This window comes from Ornithodoros turicata, chromosome 6 (assembly GCF_037126465.1).
Source record: "Ornithodoros turicata isolate Travis chromosome 6, ASM3712646v1, whole genome shotgun sequence".
Taxonomy (NCBI): Eukaryota; Metazoa; Arthropoda; class Arachnida; order Ixodida; family Argasidae; genus Ornithodoros; species Ornithodoros turicata.
The window spans coordinates 34,749,838-34,771,606 of NC_088206.1; the positions used below are offsets into that span (position 1 = coordinate 34,749,838).

The 21,769-nt window shown below is 47.0% G+C and overlaps 1 protein-coding gene across 1 annotated transcript in view; it reads right to left on the reverse strand.

Moving 5' to 3' along the window:
* LOC135396530 (putative phospholipase B-like 2) overlaps positions 1–17,204 on the reverse strand; it is an 80,682-nt gene extending 63,478 nt beyond the window's left edge. Inside the window, exon 1 of the mRNA XM_064627559.1 lies at positions 16,959–17,204. Within this exon, the coding sequence (XP_064483629.1) occupies positions 16,959–17,131 (173 nt within the window). The 5' untranslated portion in view covers positions 17,132–17,204. The remainder of the gene's footprint in view (positions 1–16,958) is intronic.
* Positions 17,205–21,769: the final 4,565 nt, after the last annotated feature.

Below are 21,769 nucleotides of genomic sequence, written 5' to 3' on the forward strand. Positions count from 1 at the left end.
TACATGTATAATACTCCGATATTTCATATTTCATGAACTTCGTCATTTATTTCCCATGATCATATTTCGTTCTTTCTTTCCTTTTCTTTTTTTTTTTTTCCTTTTTTCCCCTCGAGAGATAACAACCAATCAAGAGCGAAACACGGTAGTCGAACTGCATGCGAAAAACGAGAATTCAGGAGGTTTTGTTTCCGATGGAAATATGTTCAACTTTTAAACTGCGAGTGACTAAACTGTCGATAGTCTGCATCAGCGAAACGCAAATTCAGACGGTTTCGTTCTTAAAAGAAACGTTAGTAAATTTTTCAATTCGTAGTGAACAAAGTATTGTGAGTTTGCAGGAGTAAAACGCGAATCCAGAAAGTTTCGTTTTCAAAAGAAACCTGCTCGAATTTTAAATTTGACTATTGATAGCCTGCAGGAGCGAAAAGCAAATTCAGAAGGTTTCGTTTTGAGAAGAAACATGCTAACATTTTAAATTCGCCGTGAGCGAACTATTGATAGTTTGCAGGAGCGAATCGCGAATTCAGAAGGTTTCACTTTCAAAAGACACATGCTGAAATTGTAAAGTCGGAGTGGATAAACTATGGATACTTTGCAGGAGCGAAACGCGAATTCAGAAAGTTTCGTTTTCAAAAGAAACCTGCTGAAATTTTAAATTCGGAGCGAAGAAGCTGTTGGTAGTTCGCAGGAGCACAGCTTAAATTTAATTTCGGATTAGGTAAGCAATTGATGGTTTGCAGGAGCGAAACGCGAATTCAGAAGATATCGTCTTCAAAAGAAACATGCTAAAATTAAAATTTTTAGTGAACTATTGGTAGTTTGCAGCAGCGAAACGCAAAGTTTGCAGAAAGCTTCCTTTTCAAAGAAAGAAGCTAAAATGTTATATTCGAAGTGAATATTTCGGAGTGAATTGGCAAATAAATAAAACTCAAACTGTGTGGTGTGCTGGATTGGCTTGGCTCAAGCGACGTGAAGCTCGGTGAAGTGCAGTCACGACCCTATCGATAGTCCGAAAAACTATCGCGATACTATCGAAATTCCGGTTCATCGATAGTTCAACAATCGATAGTCAAAAACTATCGATAGTATCGAATGTTTCGATAGTGTCGCCCATCGCTACCGGGCACTGTACCTGTACGCGTCTCCGTACTTGCAGCTCTGTATGTTGTAATGTATCAAAATGAGTGCTACTGCGCACGGAACAATCCGTGCCTCTCTATTGGTCGGTCGCCACAAGCGTGTCCGGATTGGTTGTCGGAATTTGAAAATGGCACTTCGCGCTTCCTCGCCTGCGTGCTGCGTACTCTCTCGGCGGTTTCATTTCATTTGAAATGTGACCGGTGGACGCCGAGACGGCGGTGTCTTTCGTTGGGAGACAACTGCGTTCGCCGTTCGCCGTCTTATCCGTGTATTGTTGTGTCTTTGATCGTATGTACTGTTTCTCGACACAAGCATCGGTCTACGAACAGCCAATCGGATTTCAAACTGAAGTGTTGTCGTGATTTCTGGCTCGATGAACATGTTCGAGCGCCGTCAGATCTGCATAGCGGTAACAAGAAAATAGGATTCATGAAACAGCAGCATTTTATGTTTGACGTGTAGCAGGCAAGGACATGATGATCAAGAGATTGTGCGCAAGTATGTGACAGTTGCTGGGAATAAGCTGTGTCGATATGCGTGTTTTGCAATTTGAACTTTGTTCCAGTGTGCTAGGAAGCGCTACGCAATGGACTCAGTACGCTCAGTGCATGTAAATGCGTCAACCTGCCGATTGTGTCAGTATATTGACTCAAATAAATTTCTGTTCATTACGACATTTTTCACAGTTGTTTGGGAATCACGGAATAACTTACCGGCGTGCATGAAAGCTAGTAGACTTAGAGGTCAGGGGTAGCCGGTACAAGCCAGTATGGAAAGCAGAGGTCAGCAACAGCCAGAACCGGTCGGGCTGTGAGCCGGACGGAAAGACTTCTGATTAGAGGATTGAGGGAGCAATCGCTGCATTCTCATTGGCCGTGTTCCCAGTGTTGTGTGAATTTACCTATACTATGGGCTCTATGCGGAGTTGGTGAGAGCTGATACAGCTACGGCCCAGGGGCGGATCTAGGATGTTCCTGAGGGGGTCCGCTATGTACAAGTGCCACGTGCATGCTGGGATTGGTCCACTGAATCCAATGTTCAAGTTCGTACAATTTATCGATGTGTAACACCGACGACGATATTATGGAACGATGAGCGATGTCAAACAAAATACAAATCATATGTACTAGTGGAAACAGTGCAAGTTCCCGCATTCTATTCAGCGGGGGTGCAGCCTTTGCACTACACTCGACCATTCGATAGGAAAAACTGCAGCGGTAATGAACCACCAGAATGCTACACCGCCTCCGGCGTCCGTGCAACCTTTCGTGCTCCATGGAGCAGACGACATCAATAGGGTAGCTGTCGTTTTTGGCGACGTTTCATCATCTGTATGGATAATACTGGCAATTATGCGATTTATATTTTCCAGTTCGTCATTTCCTTGTGGGCTGTCGTTCTTATGGCGCTCTATTCTTTTTTATTGGGCGGATTTTTAGGCACTAATAGGGGGCGCTCTTGACCGCATAGCAGGCTGATTTCCAATCAGAATCTCGTGTGATATCGCTCTGTCTCCCGACTAGCTAAAAAAGGAGGTCGACACCGTTTTATGCATCATGTTTCCTTCCAAACGGAAGATCAAACGATATTATTCTGAACGCTGGTGGCATACAGCGTTTTACGCGATAAAGAGCACTACCTGTTAGTGTCTAAGATCACATCTCTAATTATGAAAGAAACTCAAGAAAAGAGCAAGGAAGGTGGGTGGTTTCAATTGTGCGCCCCATTCCGGTGGGTTCGCAGAGCAGCATGAAGATGATGGTTGTCCGTGCGTGGTCTTCTGCGGATTGTTGTAGCCCTCGTAAAGGCACTTCAAGTCCCAAGTCCAATTTTTCTTTCCGTACGTACGGATGGTTTTGGTTGGCAACGGTATGAGAGACGGTCAGTATGACAAAATCGTAATAACAAGAAAATGAGAGAGGGCTACGGGCCCGCCTCCTCGTTCGGAGGAAACCGCAGTTATCGCCGTGAGGTTACCTATCTTGGAATGACACAGCAGCCCGTTCGTCGCCGACGCCCTACACAGACACCACTCTGGAGAGAGCTCGGTTCACTCGGATTACTCTTAGCCGGAGCTGCAGTCACACACCATTGTTTGCAACAATTTGCTCTTCAGTCTGTTTGCACTGTCCAGGTGAAACTACAGAATTGCTTTTGTGCAAGGGGCTTCCAATCGCTCAGAACGTCCTTGCCAGACGGTGTCTGTGCAGAACAGCGGTGACGAACGCGCTGCTGTGTCATTCAAAGATAAACCGCACGACGATAACTACGGATCCCTCCGAGGTAGGAGGCGGGCTCGTATAGCGCTCTCTCATTAGGGAGTTTTAGTACATCGTACGCTATCGCCTTTGCGTACGTAAAGGATAGCGCTGGTGGTTGTGCGCACGCCCATAACAGAAAGAGAGCTTCGCGCACTGCGCAGAATCACCAACGCTACCACCTACGTACGCAAAGGCGATAGCGTACGGTATACTAAAACTCTCTATTTTCTTGTTATCTTGATTTTGTCATACTAACCCCCTTTCATTCTGCAGCCAACCAAAATCTTCCGTACGTACGGAAAGAAAAATTGAAGGTGGCGCTTTACAGGAGCAATGAGGTTACATTTAACATCGATCGAAATCTTCCTCTGTCTGTCAAGCTGTTCACCAGGAGTCACCATGTAAAATATTTTCGCTCAGCAGTGCAATCGAATCTACCAACAACGGTCGGAGACAGAAGCCGCGGACGACCGACACGATGCTCTGGTGACGTGGAGAACGCTCCGTGCCCTGTTTCTTCGTTTTTTCTTCGCAGCTCACGCGCCTCTTTTATATATGCTTGAGCTGTGTCGCCGTACGTCACTGGTCACGTTAGGGTAGTAGCATACGTCACGACGTCCTGTCGTTTTGCGATGCGCTCTTTTCACGAGGAGGATTTTTCAAAGGTGTGCGGAACAGAGCCAACACCACCTAGATGCAGAAAGCCTACCCGTTCATTGGCCTGACGTAGACAAACGTGACAGTTAAGAGTCAGCCAATCACATCATGCTTTCCACGGCCGTAGTCATGGGAACGAGCCACCATCGACCGTACCGGCAGCTAGTAGCCGCCGGAAGTTTTCTTTGTTCGGAATGATTTTGGCGGTTACGGTTAGGAAATGTGCTGTTGTTTTTGTATTACAGTTGTATTCCCTTTGTATTGCAGTTTATTATTTAAAAATATTGTTTATATGTCGTTTATTGTGTTTGTGTGTTGCATTTTCTTGTATATATGTATTGTGTTGGGCGATTGCGTGATATTTCGACAAAAAGAATGCCCGCTAACCCTGCGGCCGGAAAGTGATTATGACTTTGAGGTACGTATCTCTTGTGGTCGAGCTGTGTAGTTCACTTGTGACAGAAAACATTTCCGTTCGTGTATTTTCTTGCCGTTCACTACAAGTTGTGATACAACTGGGACGGATGTATACTAGTGCTTAACAAAATAGTTTACTATGGCCTGGTTGCACCAACGCTGGATAACTTTGAACTGAGATCAAGAGTCGCTAACACTTCACAAAGTTTTGACCCGTTCAGTTTTTCACTCATTTCTTTCTTAGCAACGTTAGTTAAAGACGCCTGCCATTATTTAGCCTGTAATTAGTTAGCCTGCCACATATGTGCCTCCCTGCAATGTGACTGGTGGTACCCGTGCTCGGTGACATTGATGTCGAAGAGCCTGCATGCCTTGTAATCTGTTGGGGTGCATTTCAGCGTTGTGAGTTCTTCACTGATGGAGCATAAAGGCAGCATTTTCTGTAGTCTTCGTTTTCTTTTCTTTCTTTCTTTTTCTGCTTCATATATCTGTCATACTGACACATGGTATGCACACCCTGAGAGCACTCTATCAAACCTGTCTTCGAAGCTATCGGTTTGAAACTTGCCTAGAAAGATGTATTTGAAGTTCCTCTAGGCAGTATCGAGACACCTCTGAGGGCGTGGCATGTATGACGCAGCGCTGTGTGCGTTTCCCTTGTGAGCCTGCCAGTGTCCGATGCCAGTGCATCCCATTTATCTAACCAGTCTATCATTTGGTTCTAAAACAGTACTTGCACATTCTCCATTGATGTTATTAGTTGATGGAGAGGGTTTCGTGTCCTTCGTCCTTTTTGTGGCGTCTTGGCATTAACAATGTCCCATCACTGAAGAACAATGCTGATGAAATCAGCCGTGCGAGGGGCATGGTGTATGCCTCCGTAGATGCGGGAGCTTCTGTGACATGCGTGCTGAAAATCCGCAGTGCAAGTTTCACATTTTGCTTTTCAACGTTTGGTGGGTTTAAAGCTCTCAGTGTAAGCCCGTACCCCAGCTTTATGATGGACTCTCAATCTTGGGCATGCAGTGCACACACTGCTTGAAATGATGCTGTCCTTACAGCTGCATCCTGTTCCCCATCGGCACACTCAAGGTCGGAGTAGAAGAAGTATCGTCCGATGTTTCTCTGCCCACGCCAATTACTTCTAATGCTTTTGAAAACATGGACAGGGTCAACCACAAAGAACAATGGTTTGGATCTCTCCGTAGGGTGCGGCTATACAATTTGGAGCTATGGTGGGTCTGTAAACTGTGCCATCATTTTGCGGTTAATCCCATTGTTGTCTGTAATGATGGCAACCGCGTGGACCCCAAGCTCTTCAAGAGCCACTACAATCTTCCTAACATATTTATGTAGTGTCCGTGCATCTACTTTATTTGAGGGTAATATATGTACCACGTCTTTGTTAGGTAACAGAAGATTCTGCAGCATAAATGTATGTACTGTGTTTGCAGGGCTGTCTGAGTAAGCAGCACTACCTGAGATGGATCGAGCCTTGTATAGAAACGTATGTTTTAAGTATATCATCTATCATGAGTGTGACATTTTTATCGCTATCTTCCATGTATTTGAATCTTTCTTTGATGTATTACAAAAATTGTGAATCTTCCTGTTCAAGCATAGGGTCAAGTGGACAGCTAGAACATGCTCGTCTTATTGTAGATGGGTGTGGCAAAAAATACCAGAAGAGTTTATTGCGAAGTTGTATGCATGTGGAGATACTATTCTCAAAATGCTAGCAAAGATAGAAAACTGTGGCGTATATCTTGGCACCTTCTGCGTAAATAACTTGATTTGTCCATGTATGAATTGTAATGTACTCTGGAATTCATCCGCAGGCTGCTCATCGTTCAGTAGTTCTTCGAGGAGTGATGCAGTGAGAGCAAGAACGGCATGTTTCCTGCATGCCTTCCACTAGGAGCTGTCCGTGCCATATCCTCAACACTGTTAAGAATGTTGCGCAGCACTTCAACATCACACACGATGCATGGCAAAGTTCCAGCGTTGAGCAAGGTGTGAAGGTGTAAGGCGTGCTTGTGTCCAGAGTGTAGCAAGGTTAACGTTGCCCAAATAGACTGCCAATGAGAGGTCAGTACCGATTGTGATGGAGTGCGTTATGCATGGCCCAACTTGGTGCCGAGGAATGTGCACAAACATAATGCTGTCTTCTGCATTGTGGAAACCTAAGTTCCCACAACCTCGGGGCGTCAGCCCGTCCGTTCCGTGCGCGAAGGAACAAGCAGCACAACAGATTCAAACAGACCACATACCAGGTTTATTTGCTAGCAACAGCTTCAATTCCCAGCGGGGAACAAACAGAGCCTCCGAACAGGCATGTGGCCTCTTATGTAGCTTAACGCCACGCCCTCCCAGTGATTGCGGCCCCCTGGCGGCTTTCGTGGTGGCTCACCCGATAAGATAGGGGAGCGTGGCACGCCACAGCATGTATGACAGTCCAAAAGCGAGAAAACCTTTCCTCTCCTATAATGGCCACAAGTTCAGTGTAGGATGTAGGATGAGCTCTGTCACCCTCTTCGGACACATGGAGGGGAATGGCTCCATCTGTTCTTGTGTCTTTCTCACGAATATTGTATGCAGCTGTGTCAGGAATACTGGAGACTATGGAGAGCGGGCCGGCCTTGGCGTTTTTTGGGCGGGCCTTGGCCGGGCTCGGGTTTCAGACACCGGGTCCGTGCCGGGTACGGGCTTGACAACGCCAGCCATAGTCGGGCATGTACGCGAACATATCTCACGCGACTGGACAGCTGAATTTTCACGTTACTTTTTTTTCCCCATTGGGTATGGGATATCAGGTATTTTCATCTGAGAACTATCACTTTTTTACATGTGATCATGCTTATTTCGTGTAATGGTCTGGATTTCACGCATGCACTCACTCACATTTGGGGACGTTTGGTATGACGGGCGCGCTGAGTGTCCTGCAAGAGCATCAGTTAGGTTAGGTGTTGGGACATATTTCGTTCTCGTGAGGGTCCGGCATGAGGGTCAGTGAGGTTAAGTGTTCTGACATATATCGTTTTTATCAGAGTCCGGCAAGAGGGTTGGTTAGGTTAAGTGTTCTGACATATATTTCGTTCGCGTGAGAGTTCGAGAAAGGGGAACTAACATCGGAGCATGTGCAATAGAGCGGCGATGAGTCTCTCTTGAACCCCAAAGTCCCGTGCAGTGCTCTAACTGCTGCCTCCTATGTAAGGCATGCCAAGGCATCACTTGAAAGACGGCATCTTTTCAAAGGAGCCTCGACCAATTGCCCAGACGATTTCCCAGTCTACTGCGTCTCTGTTAGAATGTCCTTCTTGTCAAAGTGCAGCTCGCATATCTGTCGATTAATACATACTTTTGTGAAATTTCACACTTTTGGAATCTTGTAGCTATCCAGCTATGCACTGGGCAGTAGTAATATGGTAGCTATTAGAACCCTTCTCAATTCATAAGCTATTCGTTTTTAGAATTTCTGCGACAATATTCAACATTTCTGGTAATCTGACACTGTACTGCATGTAACAGACATGTCAAATGCATTGAGAAATTATTTCATTTGGTTTTGAATGAATGTTGATTCGTACTCGTACCTTCACTGCTATATTAAATGTGCTCGTGTGCACATCTTTATTTGCTACTTGTCACAGGCATACGTGCGTAAGCAAGTGAAATCATCTACGTGTTGCAATACTACAAATAGCAGGTTATCAGTATCTCATAAAGCTTCCAAATCTTTAGGTCGTGTTCAACCTAAGGACGGCATTTCCTGCACTAAAGTACAACTAACATTCTTGTTACACGTAATATGAAAATAATCTTCATCAGTAATAAATAACTCCCACTAACAAGAAATTCTACACGAAATTCTTCAACAACTCATGTTGTCTTTTGGTGGTTAAATACAGGGAGAAAAGGATGGCTCTGGTAAAGCCATTCTTAGCTTGAACAAGAGCATAGCTGAGCGAATAAAACATTTTAACATGTTTCAATTAAACAATATGCGTTCTTGGTGCAGGATAGAGAAGAGACATGTAGTTGATATTGGCAGCAAAAGGTACCACTGCATATTTCATACCTTAACTGAAGGTTTAGAGGTCTTACGTCTCAGAGAAACTGTGCGCCATTATCTGCGCCTCGTCGCGGAACACCGTCGTCACCCCCTGGTTTCGAAGCTCAAAAGGCGGAGGCAGAGCAACATTTCTCACTGCATCGCTGCTGTAAAGCCCTTGCTACCGGCTTTTGTTGGAAGCTCAGTCATCCCCAGGTCCCCTCCGTGGGTCTTTTCGATACCTTCGATCTCCACTACCATTCCTGGGCTCAAGAGCAAGAGGGATCACGTTGCAGCACCCGTGTTGAAACAACTTGCGTTAGACATGATGCAGTGCCGTTACCCTTCGCACACTGCAGTATTCACAGATGGGTCGACCAACTTACACGGCTCCACTGCTGCCTTTACAATCCCGACTATGTCGTCGTGCCACGCATACCGTCTCTCGCACCGCACCTCATCTACGTCTGCAGAGTTGCATGACATTTTGTTCTTCCTCAAGAACATTCCATCGGCCGCTATCAGCACCTGGGTAATATACTGCGACTCCAAGGCAGCTCTCCAATGTATAGCGAACATGGGTATTCGTGGATCACTTGCGCCTGTGGTGGTGGACATACTGGAGGAACTAAGCCGTCTTGAGATCAGCGGGCACTCTATCTACTTCCAGTGGGTTCCTGCCCACTGCGGCATCCGCGGCAATGAAGAGGCTGACGAGGCTGCAGCAGCTGCGTATCATTCCCGATCAAGCGTGCGGATTACCCTCCCCAAAGGCGACAGGCGAACATTCCTAAATGATGTGGTGAGGCCTCTCGCACATGCGCAATGGTCTCGAGACGTTCCATCAAGAGTTCTGATGTGTGAAGTGGACCCTGACTTTGGCTTCACCATGCCTTGTCGTGTGCCTCGCCATTTTGCGTCGCTGATACACAGGCTTCGTCTTGGGGTTGCATTCACCCCCCATTTCAAGCATCTGATCGGCCGCTCTGACTCGACGCTCTGCTCTCGCTGTGCTGTTTTGGCGGATACCAAGCATGTGCTCCTCGACTGTCATCTATACACCTCCCAAAGAGCAGCTCTACAGTGTCGCCAGCAGTCGATCAGGGCCGCACCATTCACATTGGCAACCATTCTCGGCCCTTGGTCTAACCAGACTGACCATCGTCAAGTTCTTGAGTATTTCAAGATTTTTCTCCGGGACACTGGTCTCCTCTCTACCCTATGATCTGCCTGCGTACCTGTGTGTTGTATGTGTGTTTTTGTGTGCTGTGGTTTTGCCTACCGTTCTGATGTCTTACTGACTCCACTGACTATCCCTATTTAGCATCGTTCATCACCTCATCATCAGGACACATCACATCCTGCCCCATTGTGCCTTGGGGTAGTGGGCCGCACCTTACGTGGCGAATTTCCCCATTCATTATCATTAACTTATTTGTTGTTGTTGTTGTTTGTATTTTGAGTATTGTGATTTCATTTTACGATTTGAAGCATTTTGGATGGCTGTAATGTGATATTATGTTGCAAAAATAATAAATGATGTCAGTAGCTGTGTTGAATCTCTGACTTATTTCTGTCAAGACTAGTTTACCGAGAGTGGTACTATACATACCTGTTTTGTATGTCACTTGGTAGTGACCATGGTGGTGGTTCCCAAAGAGAAACACTTTATTGTATGAATAATCCACGAGTACTGAGTGGAAAGACCTATGCAGTAAGGTTACCCTGTGCATTAGACTGCTTCTTTGCTGCAAAGGCTGGTCTCTCCTTACCTCTACATGGAATGCAAAAGGTATGTGAGTATTGACTTAACTTGGGGATACGTGGACTCCTCGGTCCTGTTGTCTTTGACATCCTGCAAGCTTACAAGAAGGCGACCATTGCAGGGCACACTGTAGTATTGCAGTGGATCCCCGGACATGTCGGTATCAGCGGCAACGAAGAAGCAGACAGAGTCGCATTGAACGCCCATCAGCACGCAGCTTTTTCCCCGATAATGATGTCGTCGGGCGACCGAAGACACCTCCTCTCGACACTCACCGGTCCCAAGATGCAGGCTCAGTGGGAACACGACATAGCTCACTCCCTTCTCTCTGAAGTAGACCCCACGCTTTCTCTCGTCCTCCCTCCGCGACTACCGCGCCCCTTAACTGCTCTCTTCCACCGCATGAGGCTCAACGTTGCCTTTACACCTGCCTTTCAACACCGTCTCGGCTCCACCTCGTCTTCCCTCTGCCCCACTTGTGGAGTGCACGGCGACCTCAGCCACGTCATCCTGGCTTGTGGGCACTACCACCACGAGCGTGCCCTTATGGAACTCTCTATGCAACGCATTGACAAGCGGCCGTTCAACCTAGCGAAGATCCTCGGTCCGTGGTCGAACGCTGCTCACCAGACGCAGGGCCTTCGTCTTCTGGCGGAGTACTTGTGCTCCACCGGTCTGGCGACGGCTCTTTGAAAGCCCCATCATCATCCCTTCATCCTCCCCCAATGCGAAATAGGGCACTGTACCGCCTCAGCGGCGGTGAATCGCCCACCCCATCATCATCCAATGTATGTGTGTGTGTGTGTGTGTGTGTGTGTGTGTGTGTGTGTGTGTGTGTGTGTGTGTGTGTGTGTGTGTGTGTGGACTTAATGTAGTTGTAAAACTGCCCTGCGCTAGATTATGTGCAGCCGTTAGTAGTTTATATGTGCAGTAAGCTTAAAGAGTTATTAGAGTTTGATCACCGAACTTCGTGCCACTAAATATTTAACTAATCTAGCGGTCAATGTTTTCGCACCTTTGCATTGGGTGGTGGTACGCAACCTTCTTTTCCAATGACGCGGAGCCACAGCTTCCTGTGTTCGTTGTCGCGTGGTATGAAAAGACGAACTTTTTGACCGAACGTGTTGTTACTATTGCAGTTGTGGACATAACAACGGTCTGGCATAATTTATTCCCTCGTTTGTATTGCCAGAAATAGCAGGATGCCCAGCTAAGCACTGTCGCCAGCGAATAGCGAACATCCTCGCGAACGAAATGTGAAAACAAAATAATGTGCAAAACGGTCCTACCTTTTGTTTTAAGATGTGTTTTCTGCAAAACTTTTTGCACTTTTTGTCTACAGGCTCAAATTTGCGATGTGAACTGCGATCATTTGAGAGTTCCTGAATTCGCAGAACGGCGAATCGTGGTAGCAGACGAATTCTGACTATATGTGTCCACGTAGCGAAGGAGGGAGAGGAGACATTAAGCAGGCCTTCTGTATATAGGTGGCGGTGATAGAGCCCTCGCGCTCGCTCTGTAGGTCACCTGCGCTCATGGTTCTTTCGCAGGAACACATTTTATTCGTTGGAGAACACGAAAAAACGGGGGGGAAACACCTATTGGTCACCAGAGTGCTCCTTTAAGGTGCGTCCTCACTATGCCAATCCACTTTGACTATCCTTTCTCGGTGTGCTTTGCCTATGGCTCACTATGCCGATCGGCCTTGCCTATCAGCATCGTGAGCATCGTGAGGACGTAGAATGGAAATTGAAGACGCACCTTACCATACCAACAACAACAACGTAAGTGAAATCAGCTAAATCATGACTATGGCCTGGGGTGATTCACCGCTTGAGAGCAGTACCCTACCCCATTACACGAGAAGCATGAGATGTGAAATATGAAAATGAAGTTATGTGCAAGTACAACTCTTGAACTCCCGTCCTCTGGTTGCGCAACGCTATACGTCGCAAAAAAAGGAAGAAGCACATGAAAGAAGCGCCAATGGTCCTTGAGATGCAGGGGAGGACCCTACAGCGTCTGGAGCAAGCCGGTAGCCAAGAGGAACTCCAAGAACATCAGAAGTCCTCGACAGTGTTGGACATGGCTCTGACATGGGCCAAGAATTGCAGCCAGGTTGAACGTCTGTCGGCTAGCACCACTCAGCTGAGCACAGAGTTGCCGCCTCTCCGTTTCGTAGAGCTTACATTCTATTAGGACGTGCTCAGTGTTCGCTACAACGCCACATTTGGAGCATAGGCAGCTGTCACAGTATCCGATTCGGCACTTGAATTGGGGAGTGAAGGCAACGTTGAGACGAAGCCTGTGCAGGAGGGACGTAAAATAGCGTGGTAAACGGTCAGGAACTGAGAAGGACATAGTGGGATCCACCGAATACATGAGAGACCTGTCAGTGATGTCCCGACTCCACTGCTGGCGAGCTAGTGGCTGAATGAGCTCATTCAGAAGTGATCCCCTGTCTCCTCTTGATAACACCGTTGGTACAACAGTCCGAGACTGTTGGGCAGCCGTTGCCACTCTGTCGGCTTCTTCGTTTCTGCTCGAACCACAGTGACCCGGGACCCACTGCAGGGATATATGATGACCGTGATCGCTTAGACGCTGAACCTGATGGAGGATATCAGTGACAACTGGCGCGAGCGATCCACGTATTCCCATGTTGGCTATACATTGAAGAGCAGCCTTTGAATCTGAGTAGATGACCCAGGCCCGCGGATCGTCACAGGGCGTCTTACGTAGAAACAACAGGATAGCATGTAACTCAGCCGACGTTGATGATGTGCGGTGTGAGAGACGGTATCCATGTGACACACCGTCAGTTGGGATAACAAATGCAGACGATGAACATTCATGACTGGAGGATCCGTCAGTGAAAACTGCAGTGTGGTCAGAATAGCGATTGTGCATCATATCCGCTGCAAGCTGTTTCAGAACTGATGTAGGCACTTGGTTTCGTTTGACATTAAGACCAGGAATTGACAATGCGATCGATGGTACTGGAAGCGACCACGGAGGCGTCGTGGGCACCACTGATCTTGCAGAAAACGGGGGAACCTCAGGTTTCACTTCCATGAAACAGTTGTATGCGTTACATTGCTTCCGGCGACAAACTTTTGCTATTAGTGGATGGCGGCGGTGGTGTGCTCTGAGGCGCAAGTAATGGCGAATGGTCTCCCTCTGCCGTAAGACTTCAATGGGTATTTCGCGGGCTTCTGCTATCACCATCCGCGTTTCCGCGGCTCTCGGGACGCCAAGACATACCCTTAAGCTCCGTGCTAGAATACACCGCAGTCGTTGTTCTTGCGTCTGTGAAATTCCGTGCAAGACTGGTAGGCTATATAGCAGGGTCCCTCGGACTAGGGCTTTGTGGATGGCCAGAAGAGACTTCTCATTCATTCCCCACTTCGGCCCAGCAAAGTGGCGAATGACGGAAATCCACCGGTGTGCCTTTGTGTCCAGGTGATCGATGTGTTTCTTCCAGGACAAGTTGGAGTCTAGGATGACACCCAGGAATCTATGGTGTGCTACCAGCCTAAGAGGCGTATCGCCAAGGAAGAGCTGATACCGATGCATATGCTTCCGAGTAAAAGCCATGACTGCTGCTTTCTCAGTTGATATATCCATGCCTGCCTCCGTTAGGTACCGCAAGATGTTATCCAGGGAATGCTGAAGACGGCGTAGGATTGCAGGCCTCGATTTCCCAACAGTCCAAATGCAGACGTCATCAGCATAGATAGATATATTGACTTTAGGGGCGATACAGGACTTTAGGTCTGCCATTACAAGGTTGAAAAGGATAGGACTTAAAACGCTGCATCGTGGTACGCCCTGAGTCAAGACAACTTTCGAAGTGACTCCTTCTTTTGTGCGAACAGAGAGTGTTCTGTGGCGCAAAAAATCAGCCAGCCACAAGAACATTCTGTCGGGAACGCCTGCTTGCAACAAAAGATGCAGAACGTTGGCATGACTGCCGGTGTCGTAGGCTCTCTTGACGTTCAGGAACACTGCCATGACTATTTTCTTCTGGCTCCTCGCTTGCTCGACGGTGGTGACGAGATCGAGAACAGAGTCTATGGAGCTACGATTCCGACGGAAGCCTGCCATCTCTTCGGGGAAGGTACGATGACCCTCAAGCCACCACTCCAGTCTATGCAAGACCATTCGCTCCAAGACTTTACCAAGACAACTCGTCAGGCTAACTGGACGAAAGGATGACAGGTCAGATGGATGCTTTCCAGGCTTTAACAGCGGGACTACTACGGCATCTTTCCAAGGCTGCGGCACTTCACCGCATCTCCATGATGTATTGAAGACATGGATCACACAGGAAACACAGCCGTTGCTAAGGTTTCGGATGGCTCGATAGGAGATTCTGTCTCCACCTGGCGTCGATTGTACTCGTGACAGACACACCGCGGCTCTGAATTCACCCAATGTGAAGTCCATATCCATCTGTTCGTTCACCACTGGTTCTCTTCCAACCATACCATACCAATCATCGATGCGAAACAATTTAACCCGTTATCGGCACACTATAGACTACGAGATATATTACCAATCAAATCACTCCTGCCCATCTACAACTCATTCATTCAATCCCGCCTCGATTATCGTATCGTCATATACGGCAATACATACTAAACATCCTTACACCCATTCCAGACGACACAGAACACCGCCATTCGCACCATGCTTCGCTTGAAAAAGAGCCAAGACATTAGACCTTCATATCCACAACTGAACATTTTACCACTGAATAAATCAGTACTGTTTTGGTCATCTTTCATCTTCTGCCTTACTGTGTTTTTTCCAAGCGGATTTTCTTTAATACGCCGGTACATTCTTGAAATTCTCATTTGGTACGCTCCCTCTATTGCTTGCTATTCAAATTGGGTTAATAATAAGAGGTACTGAAACTATAGTTCTGAACTGTAGGACCTCCATCTGTATATGCACTGTACGTATTTGGTTTGATTAACAATAAACTCTATTTGATTGATTGATTGCACTTTTATACTTCACATCGCTGCTCAAACGCGTCATAGGCAGTAAACATGCTCGTCTGTGTCGCTGAACAGCAAAGGCTTTGCGGTGCGGTAGACGATCTCACAGATAAGATATGATACACAACGTTTGCGCTGTGATACAGATAGCACTGCTAAATTCTACATGCACCCAGAAGGGCCGTACGTACGCAACAAAATGTTCTGATGGCGAATTCGTGTGATCATTTCGGGGCAACTTTTTTACCAGATCCCGAGTACTCATGTTCGCTTGGTCAAAGCGAAGCAATCTCGCAGGTTCGCGTGGCGCTTTCCGAGCGCCCGCAATTCGCTATCTAGCACTTTTTTCGCCCGGTCTCCAAACGACCGAGCAACGGGTTGCCCAGCTATATCCGGTATTGTCACATCCGCACTGCAACGGTGGCGAGTTGCCTCATTGGCCCGCACGTCGAAGTTCACGTGGTTTAGCAGGCGACGGAACCCGAAGACGGGCGACCGCGATGGCCCTAGCGTGATCGAAGTGATCAACCGCTAGGTTCCTGGCACTTATATTCGGGTGGCAACGGTCACGTGATCCAGCTCGGGCGCCAACCTAGCAATCTCCGAGCGCTAGGCCGTGTTGCCATGAAATGACCACCAGAATTCGCCATGAGCTTCTCCCGTTTCTTTTGCTGGCCATCCAGGGTTGCTTGCGAGCGGAGCAGCTCCTCTGTTAGTTAAGGGAGAGAAATTCGTCCACTATCGAGATCCATGCCCAGCGGATGGGTGCGGGCGGTCACAGACTGCGAGAGCAGGAGCCTCGGTCGCGTCAAGTCCATTCTCAAGATTCTTCCTATATTGTTTAATCTGTTATGCGACTGTTTCTTTCTTTTTTTCGATCGGGGGTTCAAAGCCGGCCGAGGTCGGTTGTAACTTGGTGGAAGGGCAAAAGCTGCTCAGACACCGAGGTCTTCCGCGAGTGACGTTAAATGTGGTGTGCCGTATGTCGAGATTTCGGCTTCCGGCATCTCGGATAGCGCAGAAATGATCTGTGCAGATCAGCTACATCTACATCTACATCGTGAAACCAATGGAACGCACGTGTGCAGTTGTCTTTTTGGAGGCACATCGACAAGATTTCGTTCCGCTGGCCATTTCCTTTCTTTCCTTTACTTTGAAAGGTGTGAGGAGCAGTTTGGAACGATGATAGTACAGCTTGACACACAGCTCGTCGTGGAGTGCTGGCTAACACATTGCTGTTGTAGACCGCTGTCCACTGTCCTTCGCACTCAGAACGCGGTTCTTCCGAGGGACTGCGAGCATGTGTGCCTTATTCATCACTGGGATACAAGACAAGTGACAGAGAACGACGATGGACATCAGCAAGCTCTAGCGCTCGGCGCATAACTAAACCATGGTATCTCCGAGGTGCTGAGTTGGCCACGAGCTGAGCGCAACAGCTACCGCAGAACATTACTGTCCATAGCCATTAGTAAAAATTTCAATTCAAAATGTAAATATATTTTAGTTCACTAGAGGGAGTTCACTTAGAGGGGGGTTCACTTGCTACTTACGCCGTACCGATAACATAAGTAACCAGAATGTTGCGTTCGAATTCGGGCAACTTCCTGTGCCACTGTGCTTGGTTGGTGAAACGTGAGGTACAGAACGGCCCTTACCCTGTCTGGTTGATGCCATTGTGGAAAGACCCCCATGCGACGGACTGCTCTTTCGGTGGACCATGTCTGATCTCGAAGCTGGCCGGTACAGGGGTTACCACAACGTGTACATCCACACCCAGTACGGCAGGTAGGCACAGCAACAAGGCCACACGAGTCGTAGGGTTCAACATGTCGATGCGTTGATGAAGGCGTAAAACCAAGGGAGGTGCAGTTATAGAGCGCACGCGGTACTTGTCTGAGCAGATCTTATCTGAAACGGACAAAGTTCAAGCGAGCTGAAGGAACATCCGATATTGCGAATCTGTTATTCTTCGGTTGGGTTTCACAACGTTCGAAAGAGTGAGCGTATAAAATATCCCCAATAAAAATGCGTACTTGTGCGTGTGCAGTCTTGAACATGCTTTCGAGCAAGAGTTGACATTCATGTTGGCAAAAAAAAATAGTAATAACAGGGTAAGAAAGAAAAAAAAAACCAAATTATCCACGCCACCGACGAAGATTAAGCCACACTAAACATGATGCCATGCGCAGTGATATTCGTAATTCACGGGGGAACACATTGAGCAGATTGAAGAAAGCGAAATAACGGAACCACGTTGAACACAAAAGTAGTATTACGGTGAGCTAGGTCACCATAGTAGTATACAAGTTAGGGGTGCTGCACGATACCCTCCGATTTCAAGAGGGTAAACACTCTTTTCATCTTTTATTTGCAAAATGATGAGGCTAAAGCGTGTCAGGTCTACGAGTAGAGTAAGGTGAGGCAAGATGAGACACGGGGCAAGACGCGACATTTTTTGCTCGACGCCGCTTGTCTCAGAGACGCGTTGCCACATGCGCTTGAAACTTTACTCATAGGTGGCATGTCCGCTTTATTACACGCGAGAATTGTCCGGATTGGTATTTGCGTTGAAGAGAAAAAAAAATTGCTTACTTCTGCCTGGAATGTAAAGACCCGCAAAAAAGGCGCGATTTTCTGTAGTCCTTTTTCTTGTCAGCTGTGCAGCAGCGTGTCGCAAGTTTATTCTGTCAATGTAAGTCCACATCCCATTTCTTTATTCATTCAGCTAGACATATGCAAAATATGGGCACTCTTGGTTATCCGGTGTTGAACTGAAAAATTAATGCATCTGATGATATACACGGGGCAAGACGCGACAATTTAATGTAATTTAAATGTAATGCAATTTAAATTTAATGTAATTTAGAAACTGAGCGCTCAAATACTAGGTTGCCTTATGCTTCTTCCTCAGAGATTCCTTTTTTGGATATTGCCTAGGATTTTCCAGCAAAGCAGAAGCGCACTCAAAAGCGAGCGACCAGCGCGGCATATCAGACTGGTGGTGCCTTGTTTGCGGTGGAGGGAAATAGCACCGGGTTCTGTGTGGTTTTATTGCATATCATGTAGGCGGTGGGCTCAAGGGGGCTATGTAGATGCTTAAATTGCAAAAAACTAATTTGTATAGTTCATTACCACGGCGTATCTCATCTTGCCCCACGCTCTGTCTCGTCGTGCCCCGAGGGTTGGGGCAAGATGAGACAATCTTCCATTTTGAATTTCTTGCTCTGTGTTTATTTTAAAACCGGTTACGTCCGTTCTGATTTGCAGATCAGAAACTCTAGAGAACTGAGAACGTGCCTATTGTACCGTAATTTCACACGTATTAGCCGCGGCTTATGCGCGATTTTTTTTTCTCATGGGCGCTGTGCGGCTTATCCACCGGTGCGGCTTATCTGATGGCTTTTTTTTTCAGGTATTTTCCCCATACACTGATTTTAACGAAAGGGTCGACAGTGTCTCTGGAATAGCACTGCCCTGCTGATGCACGAACAGTGCCTAACAGGGATGGGTCCACATTAGAGTAGATTGCCCCCATGCAGCTTTAACGAAAGTGGTGACAGTGATTCATGCCTTCTGGAAGACCACTGACCCATCAATACATGAAAAGCGCCCAACAACGGCACAATCCGATCTTGGTAGAACTCTAGAACTGACTTCCTTTGTTGTACACTATGCCGATCCCGGCGTATGGGCACCGTGCACTAGCGAGAGGACGCTGCGGTCGCTTGATCGACAGCGCCACCCGTGGCGATTTCGCGCGTAACGGTCTGGTACTGACGCCGTATCGGCGCCTTCGCGTATGTAGCTTTGGTGCGTACGGGTGTTTTCCCGAATTTTATATATCGGCTTTGGGCTTTGGACTCATTAACCCGTGACACTATTTGTGTGGAATAAGGTTTGTCACGTAAAATGTATGCGATGGGGAAGCCTTTTGCACGTGGAACATTATGTGTCTATGCACAATGTGTGACACAGTGTGTAGCGCAGACAAGAGTGTAGTATTCGTGGCCCGTATTTACGTGAAGTTAAGTGCGTATTTATCCGCAAGGGACTACCAATTATAGACTACACATCAGAGACTAGCTACGTCCAGTACCTGCGCTATGAGGACGGAAATCTCGCACTGAAGAATTCGCATGAATAATGCAGTCAACAACAAATTGGAATATACATTACGAAGATAGCGGGAAAAAAACGTTCTTATTTCTTTCTTATGCATAATCCGTTAACGTGATGATGCACTGTGAGGATAAGTTTCTTAGTCAAATTATTCCCAATCTTGCATCGCTCATGCAAGTCGTGGGATTCCCTTTTAGCCCTTTGTGCCTGCATTTGATGCACAGTCACAGTAATAAAAATTAATCAGTCAATCAAGATTGTTTCAGGATATAAATAAGGCGTGTTTTTGTTTGAAACCGGATATGTAATGATAATAATGTTTTATTAATGCTAAAAACGACCACAGCGGTCTTAGTATAGGTGAACATAGCGCATCAGACACATTGTCGCAAACTGCAACATAGAAGCAGCCAGAAATATCACGCAAAAGAAAGACAACACATAAACTATGCAAAAAAAATAAAAAAAATGACAATAATTAAGAAGAAACAGTGAGGTTGCTGTTCGACAAACGCATGATTACTTTTGTGTGTGTGTGTGTGCGTGTGTGTGCGCGGACGAATAGGAAGGAGCAAAGAACCACTTGTAAACCGAGATCACAAGATTTGGCAACGATAATAAGATCATAGGGACAGAATGCACCTACATAAAATGATGACGGCTTACGAAACGCAGCTCGGGGAGGACAAATAACTCCCTGTGTTCGCATGCAAGCTTTATATTGAAGGAAGACGAGGTCCAAATCCAGTCTTCGCCGACACGCCGCAAAATTAGGGTCCGAGTAACAGAGATAAATAGTGTACGACATATGGCAGACACTAATTTTAGCCAAGCTCCACGATGTTTATTGGTCATTCATTGGTGTATTTCGCAACTTTTTCACGTCAGTTGCTGTGCTATAAGTTCGCATCGTGATGGTCAACTGGTCATTGACAAATATACTAAATGCAAGGAATGAGTTCTAAGTTTGAAACAACAGATTTGAGCGGCACGTAGGGTGGATTGCCGTGAAATCTCTCAAATACGTGATCGGCGGGACGATACAGCAAGAAGGACGAAAACTTTACGTCAAGTTGCCTCTCTTTCACAGTAACTTCGTTGTCGTGGCAGATTACCACATAGAATTAGTTTCCATTTTCTCTTCTCCTTTGACTTTCTATGCAGGCAGCTTCAAATCGCTCTTTTCGAACGGCGAAACTAGCACAGCACTGCTAGACGCTGCTGGCTGGTACCAGCGCATTTCGCCGCGTTACCCCTCGAGGGGTCGCTGCCGTCGATAGAAAACTCTAGCGCACGGTGCCCATATGGACCACAGGGTTTATGGCATTACTCTATGGTCTCCTTTGTCGCACATAGGAGTCGTCTCGTATTGCCCGCGGCTTATCTGCGAGTGCGGCTTATCTGCCGGAAAATTTTCAAAACGTTCCTAAAAACGCGTCCTGCGGCTTATCTGCGGTGCGGCTTATACGCGTGAAAATACGGTAGTTTTTTTGAAAAACACGAAAAATAAAAATTCCATATTCAATTGCAAATTTCTGTCTCTTCTTGCCCCACCTTCCCCTATATCGTTCTATAGGATGTATAGGATATATTGTATAGGATTATAGCTGCTCCATGCTTTCGTTTGTGAACAGTGTGCCGACTGTTACCCCATTCCTGCAGCGGCTGTCAACAGGCAGTCAGCAGTATCAACTAAATAAATAAATAAATTTGCTACAAAAATGCTTAACTTTGTTATGGAACTCATCAAGGCTGATCTTCTCCCGGATCATACACTCCTCTTGCTTCCGGATTTCCGCAGCCGAGGTTCGAGGTGTTAACGCTCCTTCGCGACGTTCCTAAAGCGAACATTCTGAACTTCTGCAGCGCTTAAACCGGTGTGACGTCCCTCGTCTCCGAAGGGGACGGAGCACACAATTAACTAAGAAAAGAGGATACACTCAACGTGGGCACCCACAGAGGCGAGAAGCAGGGCCGGCGTCTACGAGGTGGCGGGAGGGAGGCAATTGCCCCCCCCCCCCAGACGTCCACCGAGGGAGCGCAAAAATGACGTTTCGGGGCGTCATGTGCTTAGGGACCACCCTCGCAACGCCAAAGAAGTTGTGTGGTACGGGCGAGGGGGGGCGCAAATCTCAAAGTGTGCCCCCCCAGGACCAAAAGGTAGACGCTGACCCTGGCGAGAAGGAACGACACCACACACTTAATGAAAGCTCAACTAAAAATTATGACATGATACTTTAAGTGAACGATTATACAAAACCCGCAACAAATGCACACATGAGATACAGCGGACGGGACTTATATATAAAGCTGATGATGATGATGATTGGGAGTTTAGTGGCGCAAC